This window comes from Saccostrea cucullata, unplaced genomic scaffold, assembly GCF_032062105.1.
Source record: "Saccostrea cucullata isolate Sc308-1 unplaced genomic scaffold, CSIRO_AGI_Scuc_v1 ctg2756, whole genome shotgun sequence".
Classification (NCBI taxonomy): Eukaryota; Metazoa; Mollusca; class Bivalvia; order Ostreida; family Ostreidae; genus Saccostrea; species Saccostrea cuccullata.
In genome coordinates this window covers 117,767-130,735 of record NW_026922603.1, presented here as the reverse complement: position 1 = coordinate 130,735, position 12,969 = coordinate 117,767, and the positions used below count along the sequence as shown (strand labels likewise).

Here is a 12,969-nt window from a genome sequence, read left to right as displayed (position 1 = left end):
CACATAAAGTAATAACACACATAATCGCATAACTATATCCCATCATACGTTGCGAGGGGGTAATACTGTTGTCTATTTCTAAAATATAAGTCTAATTCCTTTTGTTTCATGAAAATTTTTTCAAAGTGCGTTAAATGTTTACATGGTGTAAAATTATGATGTACAGTCTTAACGCACTTTGAAAAAAAATTTCAAAGTGCGTTGATTTGGTCCCAAATTCAACGCACTTTGAAAAATTTTTTCAAAGTGCGTTAACCTGGTCCCAAAAATTAACGCACTTTGAAAAATTTTTTCAAAGTGCGTAATTTTTCAAAGTGCGTTGTAACACAGCAGTTTATAGTTTTATTGGATCATTACATAAAATGTACGTAATCTGATCATAAAAAAATAACAGCAACTAAAAAAAAAACGGCACCAATCATCAACTGAAAGAAAATTATCAAATTAAATCAACCTGCCAAGCTAACACCATGAAGTTATCTCCCTTTGACCTTCAACAAAACAATCATGCTTTTCTGTTTATCGTACCGGATTGTCCCGAGACAAAGCCTAGAAGTAATATTAGAACCAAACAGTTCTTCATAACACATAACTATCAGCATTATAAGGAAGCACATTCCTCTTCCAAACCTGTCACTAATGAAATAATAATTCAAAACTTATTTTAGTGTACTGTGTACATAAACAAGACTTTTGAATCATTTTAACGGAATCTGCTCTTATGGCAATTACAGAAAATAATTCTTCATTTTCAAAATTGAAGGGTCTGCTTGTTCAAAGTAGTTTCATCATGATTTTAATTGATGGTCAGAAAGTGCTTATACCTCCTTTAAAAGGTTCTCCGCAGCCATCGCAGCGAGCGGCGAAGTTTTTGTCGTGACAGTCGGAGCAGTAAATGTTGTCATTTTTGGGAGCAAATGGCTGATCCACCAGTGATTTCTGGCACTCGCAGCACTTAAAGCAGAATTCATGCCAGTGGCGGTCCTTATATGAGAGATCCTGAAAACACAAAAGCCAAAATAATCGTTTGAAACCAGATAATTTTAATCAAATCTTCCGCTTTCTGGCAAGGAATTAAACAACTGCCGGAGAATATTTATTAACTATAGTGTCGAAAATAGTACAAAGAGATAAGTGTCTGTTTTCAGCTTTTACTGTGCATCAAACTGCTTTGGTTTAATAATAAAATATATGCAACCAAAACTGATAACAGCATTTTTACTCAATACACACTTGAAGAAGATGCTATCGAACCTATCTATACATTATGTTCCATTACAATACACCAATCTATTTCCAGCTTCCAAGTTTTCTTTCTGGGCCAGACAGTCATTAATTATTGATAATCTGCCCACTCTGTATAATCGACCTTATCAATTACAAAATTGCGTGTTTGCTCAATTTCACAATGTGCAGCTTAAATTCACAATGCAGCTTTACTTTTTTTTCAGCTGATAAAAATTTTAATAAATGGAGTGAAAATTTATGGCTTTGTAAAAATTCTCTGCAAGGTGACTCACTCAGACTTGACAAACAATTTACAGATTCAACCAGGATAAGTGTGTTTACTCATTGGAAGTGCAGGTGCACTATGTGGTCATTATACACACAGTGCACAGAGGTCATAAAAGTCTGTTGATAACAGCTCACTGACCACAGAGTATAGGGACCTAACACAAACAGATTACAACTGTTAGCTGGTATAACCTCACCTCCCCTCCACATTCCAGACTTCTTACTCATTGTGTGAAGACTTGACTCAACTTTGGCAAAACATGAAATTCACGGAATGTATAATCAACAAAATTATGTAGGTTCATTAACTCTTCTTTAATCTCCCTAACATCTGCGCTCATTTTCGGATATCCAGTTAATAAGATTTTTAATGCATCAATGTACACTGTCTTTTCTAATACCATTTTCTGAACCAGAGCCATCTTTACCCCCCGTATCATAGAATTTTTGCGAAAATTATGAGGGTGAAAATTCACACAATGCTTGCAGTACATTTATGGCAATTTAACAGAATGAAGATCAAGTCTAAGTGTAGTGTGTGATATATTGTACGTAAAACATATGGAGGTTACAAACAGAAGCTTGCGAACATTCCACACAAATCGCTCTCAAGCTGTGTTAAAAGACTGCTGATGACTCCCTGCATGCACTGTTTGGTTTATTAATACTGGCTAATTTGGTAGTGTCGATAGAATGAATGGTGTGCTTTTTCTATGTTTTTGCCTATATGCAGCTAATGTGCAGCAGGATTTATCATAATAATTGAAATCTGCAGACTAAATACTTAGTACAAGAATAAAGCTAAGCTCTGCATTCAATATTCATGTGACAGTCTTAATTAAAAGAAAACATTACCTGAACCTGACATACAAAACTGCACAGCAAAAGGCTTGTACGAATCTTCAATCTTGTACATGACATTTTAGTAAAAACACTTTACACTAATATTCATAGTATTCAGCGTGAATTGAAGATTTTGAGGCACTTAATGTAAACAATCGATCTGTCTTCTAAAGATGCAATGTTAATGATGCAAAATCATGTGTAGGTGGGCCATTTATAAGTCACACATATTTTTCTTTGGGCACAGCAGAAAAAATGGTAATAAGAATTTCATACTGATCTTTTTGTTCAGTGTTCATTACTGATGTTTCTCGTTATTCTGTTTTCCATCCCTATCTTTTAAAGTACATGCTGGGTGGTAGTAAAATTTATGAGGTCATCTCCTGATGATGCAAAATATTTCCCCATAGTATTTCCCTGTAAAACTATGGTGAACCACAGGAAAAAACTCAACCTTTCCCAGATTTAATCCTAAACCACAGATAAAAGAGAAAAATGATGAACTCCAGAGTCAAACTCTCATCATAAACCAGACTTGTGTCAATTACTTTATGAGGTATTCATTTCTTGAGCAAATAAAAAGATTTTTGATTGTCAGGTTCCCACCAGCAAAAATCTAGTACTCATTTTACGCAATTCAATCTTAGTGCAGGATAATGGCAGGATTCAGTTCATAGCAAATAATGAACTGACTTTTTTTCTCTTATCAAGAAATTGCTGAAACAAAGAATGCATAAACAATCAAAGTAAGGAGCCAAACAAATCAGAGAGAAGAAAAACCAACAGATAACCTCTTATAACTTCTGAAGTTATGACAAGAAGAGATACATATCTACACTGATCAAGAATTCCACTCAAACACCCTTGTCCCAGCATGCATTGCATGAAACAGAATGGCCTGAACACCCCCATGGTGCCATCTTCAGGGAACACTATGAGCGCCACCTTCAGCAGGTGGTTGTATAATACAGAGCTGTACAGCGGTAAACCTCAGCTCTCCTACAGATCTCCCGTAGATAATGCCTCAGCACAGCTCATCAAATGATAAAGTTTGACAAAATGTTTATGTAGAATGCAGACACTTTGTGTTGGGAGTTGCTGTGCTAACAGAAATTATGTAGCCAATTAAACTGTGTCTATAGCAATCTTTATATCTTGAGAGTGTTTAATTCCATGGCTTTTATACTGAGTCTGTAACAAAAACAACTGATTCTGACACAAGGGGAAACCTTTTTTCTGTAGCTGTTGTGAAGTGACTAAAATCAATAAAAGATGAAATTTGATAAAAATGTCAGCTGTTAAAGATTAAATATTACAGTGTACAGAAAACAAAAACTTTCAAAAATCACATTGTCTGAGTAAGGGTGTGTGAGTGTTTGTGTTTTTACATTTCATATTTCAAATAACACAAATTTGTGCACATTAGATATTATGCCAGCAAATCTTACTGAATCACAGCCCAGATCCTTTAACATAAACAGAAAAGAAGGAAATTCTATCATAAGAATGAATATTAGTGGCCATAATTATTTCCTTTCTCTTCCTTGTAAAATGTTAATAGCCATTCTCTGTAACCACTTAAACTTTGTTGCCACGCATGGTCACCGAATTTGATGAAACTTCACCCATGCTTAGTACTTGACACCAGAAACAAATATCAAACAAAATTTCGTTGCTATGTGGCTCGGTTGCTATGGCAACAGCCGGAAAAGTTTGAAAAATCTTGATTTTCAGCCACTTTAAATCTTGACTGTGGCTTAATAAAAACTAGAAAAAGCAAACAAACCATTCTCACAAAAACATGACACCTTGATGTCACTTATACTGTGAAGAAACTGTTTAGAATATATCTCTAAGTAAGTGGTAACCAAGGGTACATTTGGAATACATTTAAAATGCTGAAATATTCTGAAAAAACACTCCGAATTCACTAATGGTAGGTGTTACATGCTCAAACTCAATCAACGACTTAAGAAAAACAATGAAAATGTTTGACCTTAAGTATATAAGTATAAGCAATATTATTCTATAAATAACTTTTATGGTTGCCATGGTAACACAGTGTAACCATGCAAAACCAGTAATTAAGATTGGGTTAATGCTACTGTCTTGAGGAAAAACATGAAAATTCAAGACTGGCAAATATGCATCCTTAGGACCTTGCAACACCAAAACCATAAGAAAAATTGGGTATAATTGCTACTTTGCAGTGTTACCATGGAAACAAAGTACCAGTGCATAAAAGTGAATTATTTTTCGCTGCATTAAGAATTAAATTGCCATTTAATTAAGAAACAAATTAAAGGACTCAGCTTGAATAATACTTATCTGTTAGAACTGAAGTTGAATATCATATATTGATAAAATTTGATGAATAAAACAACACTGTTGCTATGGTTACCAAGAAGGGAAAATGTTCAATTTTGTGAACTTTATATCAATATTAAACTCTATGTGCCAACTTCTTGCATCCACTTAGAGATTGGATGATAGTCAAAAATAAAAGTCAAGTTAGCTGTTAATACATATCAATCATAAAAGTTTTGGGAATCTACATTTAAGGGTACGTATCCAAGGAAAGAAAATATTTTTCAGGGTTTTAAGCATATATTTTCTGCTTATTTCCATAGCAACGCTCTATTTAAAGAATCTAATCTGATTTTTTTCAAATGGGAAAACTTGGAGCACACCAACATCTTATAAAATTGACCATTAGTTATGAGGAAATGTGCTTTTTTTAAAAGATAGGATCAGATTTAAACATACTGAGTGTTACTTTAAAGGCTGTCTGTGGTAGAAAAACCTTGGCAACCATTGCCAACCAAAATGAAATATCATATTTTATTCTTGGTTTATGTTTCAAGGCACTTTTTTCTATTATTTGGTCACATTTCATCCTATAATTGCTTTTTTTTTTACGTGTATGACTTTATAAAATTCAATGAATATTTTTTTTTACTTTTGAATACTTTGTTACCATAGTAACGCATGTAATAGTTGATTTACCGAACATGTTCATCATGCATTTGAGACATTTGACCTTCAACTTTTGGAAACAGTCATTGCCAATTGTTTGCTTTGCCACAAATGTTAACAATGGGACTCTAAACATGTTAAAAAATGCCATTTCTTGAGATTTAAGACATGTTGCCATGGTAACTATAAAACATAGCAACCAATGTTTGCCTGATTTCAGTTTAGGGTATCAATGACTTTTATCATAGAGAGTTTGGAGAAATTCTGAGACTATGCGTGCCACAGCTCCTATATAAAATTTCAAATCATTACAGAGAATGGCTCTTAATGCTTATGACAGTAAATACAGTAACTTTGTTGTAATAGTTAACTATAACATATGAACACTGGGCTGCACCATGAAATTCATTTCCTAATATACCTCCCCTAGGAATTCCATTATTTCATGATGCAATGCTCAAAATCAATACCAGACGTAATATCTACTCGACTTCACACTGTTTTGAACAATATGGTTGTAGACAATTGTTACCTTATCATTAGACACACTTCCATCAACTTTTTTATGCTCCCTAACAAACAGGAATCACTCAAAAAAACTCAGATGTATATGTTGGCACTATGAGATTTGGGTTACTGATGTCATGTAGATTCATGTTACAGAAGGAAAATAGAACAATGTTCCTATTTAATTAATAAAGAATCTCATTTTCTCATATAGTGTCTGAGTGGGTGAGGCCAAAAATAAAAATAGTCTTGTTTCCTGCTACCCGACCTACCCTATTTTTTTTGCAGCCGACCCTAAAGTTTTTTTTAGTTTTTGGGAAAAAAAATCAGGAATTTTGGAATTTCATGTTCGAAAACTGAAAAAAAATATATATTCAAGTGGAATTTCATAAAATTCTATGTTTTAAATAAAGACTTTCTTAAAATACCACTTGAGTTGTGCATCAAAAGACATGAAATTCAAATTTAAAAGGCAATATTGACCTGTGGCATGTTTAATTTGATGTTGTAATAGAAAATATCCAAAGAAACACCGCCAGAAAAAAATAAAATAAAAAACAAAAATAAAATAATTTCCCTACCTACCTACCCTATTTTTTTCGGGCTGGTAGCAGGAAACAAGACTATTATTTTTTTTGGCCTGATCTAAGGAGTTAGAAAAAAATGTCACAAAAATAACCCAAGGACACAACACAACTCAAAGTTCATTCCCTTGGAATTGGGGTGGGGTGGGGGTTGCAATAGAGGTTCTTCATATACTGCTTATTCATAGGTATACAGAGAGTATGGGCTGGGTACAATTTGCCTCCCCCTTATAATCTTCCACTAATTATGGAATCTGATGTATCACAATATATAAATAAGAAGATTATCACCAAGCTTATAATTTTTACAGACAGAAAAGAAGTTGTAGGCCAACCCACAACTTGGAATAATTTGCCAGCTAGCTGTCTTCTCTGACATTGTTTAACAGCTAACCATTCAATTCATTATAAGAATTTCTCTGTTTTATTTTATTATTACTGGCAGTTCCTTTTCCTACAAAACACAGGCATTGAACCCACAGGAGTCTGTTCCAGCATCTAACAGAACAAAACACAGAAAACATTACATCTGCACTTTGTCTAAAACTTGCTTCTAACTCAAAAATGTCTTTAGAATTTTTTCTTTCTCATTTCAATATGAGCATGAGATTAACAAAATCTCTTGCATACAATAAGATAAATGGTCTATAAGCTTCCAAGAAAATGTAGAACATATCTGCCATAGTATTGAATATGTCTATCTTTACACCAAATGCATGAGCAATTAATTTCCTATGTCTTCCAGACAATTAAAATTTCAGTATTTTACATATTCTCCAAGCTTCTGTCAGTTCCAGTAATGTTCATAAACTGCTTATGCTTCAAATTTTGTGAGAAAAAATGTTAAGTACAGTCTATTTTCAATCTCTTGCTAATTGCATATTTGCTGCAATCAATGAACAAGAAAAAAGAATTCAGACATTCCAGCAGATTTAGCTTGCAGTAATCATTGGGTACAGACCTTGTAGTCGGGTCCTATTGGTTTTTTACACTCCTCACAGTTGTGGGCATACAGTTCCTGGTAGCAGGGGATACAGTGGGGGTTCTCGTCCTTGACGATGTAGCGACAGGCCACCAGTTTCTTGTCACAGTTGTGGCAGGCTAAGTGATCCTTGTGGTAGTTCTCATCCATAGCTTTAGTGTACTCTCCAGAAAATATTAACTGCAAAATAAGTAGAATTTTTATAATGAGATTTGTGCAATAACTTGCAGTGATGTGCAAAATCGGAGTGTGTTTCCAAATCAATGTTCTCCAAGAAGAATTAAAAACGAGATGTGAAATATGTACGTAGTTGGATCAGTGAGAGCTCACATAGCTCATGTGTACAAGTTCCACAAAAGATTTCCTTAAGTCATTCTAGTGGTTTATGTATAGTACTTACTGGTACATATAATGATTTCTGAACAAATAACACATATTATACACCCAATATCCTTATCCAATGGTCTCCGATGTATATGTATTCAACATTGTTTTTGGTCAATGAATAGAAAACCAATGAAGTACTAAATGGACTAGATGGACTAACTTAAATATCGATCTAACACAGAATTACATGTACAATAAAAAACACAAAATCACAAACATAAAATCACAAACAAATACTAAGAATTCACTGCCTGTTCCGATTTTTTCCTTTTATAGCTGATAGCAAATGAAACAAAAAGTCACAATATCCGTGAAACAACTTCCTCCTAAAATCAACAAAAAACGTGCTATGTGCCATGAGGACATAAGCCTTTCCCTTAAAAAATATTGTCCATCTCAAGCGATTTGTGTGATGAGACATGTAAATCATGAAGTTTTTTTTTTTTTTTGCTGTGGCTGCCACAGAAAATCCGTTAATTTGGAACAATCCTACCTTTGCCGAGGCTGATGTATTGTGATTTCGTTATTAATGAGATTTTTTCTTTGCACTATAGCTCTCCTAAACTTTATAAGTTGATCTTGTTAAAATAGCTTCTGGATATAAACACCCTATCATTTGTCAGTCAGAACTGCTCTATAAATCTGCATCAACTATTTTGCTGCACATTGCAGACAGTTACTGCAAGCTTACGTAACCATGGAACCTAAAAATGATGATTTATATACAAAGGCCATTTATAGGCTTTGTATTATTGTATTATTGTATTGATAAAAGGCTGTCCATACTCTTGCACAACCAAAATAGCTTTCTTACATCTAAAGGGAATTCCAAAGGATGTTTATATTTCCTAAGATTTTGGTAAATAATTTTTAAAGAAAAGGAAACTAACTTGCTATTTTAATGTCCATTTTTTCTGGTTATGAGTTTCAAACATCCATCTTAGGTATTTTAATTGATGATAAAATATTAACAATGAAATGTACATTCCATTCATTTAATGTATCATTTAATCAACTTCCTCTAATCCAGCTAAGAGATGTTAAACAACTTACATATTCAGCAGATCCTTCTAAATTACAACCTTTTAAGCACTAAGTAATGACTTGAGTCTGAGACAAGCTTGAGCAATCAGATATTGCCCCTGACTGCCCACAAAGTCAAGTCATTTAAGGTCCCTCCATGTGAAGATGACTCCCCGCTGAGTAGTAAGAATTCCCCCTCTCTCATAGAGCACCTTCACCACAAAACCCCATCTGTTTAAGATTCTGATTGCCTAATTATAACTAAGAACAGTAAGGGTAGAGTAATGGCACATTAGATCTTTCAGTGCCTGACTTTTGTGTCCCCCTGTAGGACGTGTCTTACAAAGGTACATGCATGCTTCGCTGTCAACTTTTTAAAATAAAATCTCTTCCCAAGATCAGAGGAAGAACTGTTAATTTAATGTTAACAAATGAATTAATGGTTTTAATTTTCTACAAGCTTCTAATTCTGTTAATCAGTTTTCATTCCTTAAAAGATAGTCAAATGAATTTAAAATATGTCCCCATACAGAAATGAATGAATTTTTCATTCACATGTTAAAAACAAATAATTTAAGAAAAAACATTTTTAAAATAATCATAAAATGAATTTCTCAAAATTAAATCTTATGAAAAAAAAAAAAATCAAAATTGAGTAAAGATTCCACAGAATCTAAGAACATCAAATAAGTTAAATAAAATTTGTAAATGTTCCTTACCTACAGGAAAATCTTTTGCTTTTTAATTAGCAATCAGACCTCAGTGAAACGAAAGTGAAAAGTGAAAACACTGAGGAGACTAGAATCTCTTAATCAAAGCTTAGACAGACTGAGGGGTTTTACTTCTAAATTAGTCCGGGAAAAGTGAGCACTTCAAATAGTGCCGTGTGCAAAATGCAGGAGTGCAAAGTATTAGGAAGAATTCCTGCAAGCTCTATGATTTTTCACAGAAGCATCTTACTATGAGATGGCTACTTGCGTAGATTCTACAGATTTATTAATCTGTGTTTATCAATATTTAGATAGCAGAGTAGTAACGGTTACATTACAAGATAATTGATAACTGCTTTGAGTATTTACATTTTGTCTGTGTTCAATGCAACATGTCAGTTTCCATATTGCTGTTGCTTGCCATTAATCCAATACAATTAATTCTGCAGACTGCATTGACGTTAGCAATCACGAATTAGTTCTAATAAAAGCAAACATTTAGGAATACCTTGTAACAATTACATTTTTACCATATGTATTTATATGTTTACACTGTTTCACCTTCTAAATAATTATATATATATGTATTAGCAAGATGTGTTTGTGAATTTCATACTGATACCCCTGTATGGCAGCTTCTGCATGAGCTCTGGCAATTTAAAGGTTGAATTTTCTCATATGCACATCAAACTCCAAAGGACAAGGTCAAAATGTTTGTACTCAAAGGAAGGCCTTGTTACAAGGAATACATCTGTGAAATATGAAAGCCTTAGTTCTAACTGTTCAAAAGTTATGGCCAAGGTTAAAATTTTTAAAAAGTGGGTAATAACTCTAAGGTCAAGGTCAAACGGTCCAAATTATATATAGTTCTTATCAAAATGAATACTTAATATGTGAAATTTGAAAGCCCTAGCTCCAACTGTTCAAAAATTATGGCCAAGGTTAGTGTGGGGTTTTTTTTTTTGTAAAAGTATGTCAAACTCCCAAGGTCAAAAGGTAAAATTAGGTGGTACTCAAAGAAAGGTCTTGTCACAAGAAATACACCTGTGAAATATGAAAGCCATAGCCCCACCCACTAAAAAGTTTTGGGCAAGCTAGGTTAGAGCACATGGATAGACAGAGCTAGACAGACATTTGACAGCAAAAACTACCGGGTATGTACCCCTGAAACTTCGTTTAGGGGGACATAAAAAAGTAAAATGCTTGTAAATTCAAACATTTTTGTTTGTTAAAATTACGCTCTTTGAAGTCATTTGAAGCAGAGAATAATTTTCAAGAGTTTTGGTATGACACCTATTAGGACATGAGAAAAGAGGGATTCTTTTAAGCTAATCTTGTGCAGAAAAATTGAGCTTCTGTTCTCTCGTTGCACAGATTTTGTACACTTGATTTCTCCTTGTGTAAAATATCTGTAAAATGTTAAGTTATAAAATGAGTCATAACTAACATTCAGTTATACAGATTATGTAACTAGATGTTTACAAAATTTATTTTGTTGACAGAAATGTAATACTCATTGAGTCATTGGTGGTTACCTAGGTAACATGACACTTCTGTATTATATAGAATCCATATTCCTTTTCAATATTTGCATATTGTTTCATCTTTTACCAAGATTAAAGTCTATATTGACAGACAACACAAAGTGAGACACCATATCAAGCAAACTTAATGGGCGTTTTTTGGGTATCATTTTAAATGTTAATTTATACATGTAGAAAACATTTATCACCAGGTGTACAGCTGCAGCAAGTCCTGGTGTTCACATGATATATTTCCAAAGGTGTACTATACCCAGGGGCCGATCCAGGAATTGAAGTTAGAGGGGGCACATATTAAGTAGGCCGGGGGTCTGGGGATCGCAAGTTGAGGCCCCCAGTGGGTCCAGGGCAAAGCTCTGCAGGGGCCCAGGGGGCAGAGCCCCCTGAAGCTCCTGGATTATAGAGATTTTGTAGGGTATAAATGAGGTCTACTAAGTAGACATTTTTACATTTTCAAGACTAAACGATGATTTACGATAACTTTTGACAATTTTAGGGGGTGCGCCCCCCCCCCTTAAATCTGCCACTGATACCAATTTAAGTAATTAAAATTTTCATTAGCATTAGATGTATTACATGTAGAGTGTGATGACCGCTTTTCCCTATGTGACCCCTCGTACCTATAATACTGTATAAACCATTATCCAATCTTCAGTTTCCATCTTATAGGAGTACAGCATTATTTGGCAACATTAAAACCTTCAGCACGATAATGTGAGCAGAAAAAAGATCCATGTTGATTCCTTACATATACCAGACCTTCCCCAATCACCCACCCTACACATTACATAGTTTTATCAGTGTACTGAATCTTCTGTACTTCCTATATATCAATTGTTTTCCTATCGATACAGCAGCTGACAGTTTGCCAAAGGGTTAATAAACACATTAATGACCAAATCACCATCTATAACTAGGGATACTTCTCTGGTTTATCGTCATCAAATTCTTCAGTGTGCAAAGAAGATCAGCCTCAAAACAACAACAGTGGTTATGTGGAACCCTGATCTAAGATCTACAGATCTCTCTGTAGTACTTTACATATAGATGATTCATATAGACCTGAGAGCATTGCTCTTCTTAAAGGGATGTAACTCTTCTCCAGTTACCAGAAACTTGTGATGACATACATGAAGAAAAAAAAAATATCAGAAGTCTGCATCCTTAAAAACAAAATGATAACAGGCCATTCACCTCTCTCAGTTCAAAAAGACCAAAATTTTGGCAACACCTTGACCCAGTTTGTTGTGAAATTGGTCCTTCAAGTTATAAACTGAAATATTTACGAGAATTTAAGTAGAATTAAAGTGGTCTTGCTCTGTGATATATGGAATGCCTGAGAACTCTCTTTGAAATAAGTATATAACACTTCAAGTCCTTTGCAACAAGTGGTCAGATAGATAAAAGAAAATCTCAAATATGTGTCAACTTTTATGACCCCAAATGGTCACAATGTGTTAGTGTTCATTCCTTGTCATATATTATTGTAAAATAAAGGTCTCTGTACACCCATGATACACTTTGTTTTTCTTACGTTTATAAAACAAAGCTTGAAGTGAACCATTTTATGTCTCTTGTAAAACACCTAACCTGCTTTTTTATCATTAGACGAACACACTAGATAATACTTTCTTCACTTGCAAAACTATTGACCCAGAAATTCCATGAATAACTTTGTGATATTGAAGTCAGATCAAAATCATAATCTTCATCAGCAGATGTTTTTCTATATATTCCTTTTAAATTAGAAAACTTTGATTGCTTTTTGTGGCCTTGATTTAAAACAAACAACTAAAGCATAGAAACATGGAAAATTTCCTGGACACATTTAGCAACCTTTGTGTAAAGTATAACATATCCTTCTGTGCCTCCAATACAAGTTTTGTCTTAGAATTTATAAC

General features: G+C 33.9%; 1 protein-coding gene across 5 annotated transcripts in view; it reads right to left on the bottom strand.

Moving 5' to 3' along the window:
* Window positions 1–12,969, bottom strand: part of LOC134262070 (four and a half LIM domains protein 2-like) — a 46,715-nt gene that overhangs the window by 7,260 nt on the left and 26,486 nt on the right. For all 5 annotated transcript variants that reach the window (XM_062744454.1, XM_062744455.1, XM_062744458.1 and 2 more), the window contains exons 6-7: window positions 7,387–7,587; window positions 825–999 (exon numbers count right to left, since the gene is read on the bottom strand). In XM_062744454.1, coding sequence (XP_062600438.1) covers window positions 825–999; window positions 7,387–7,587 — 376 coding nt within the window. The remainder of the gene's footprint in view (window positions 1–824; window positions 1,000–7,386; window positions 7,588–12,969) is intronic.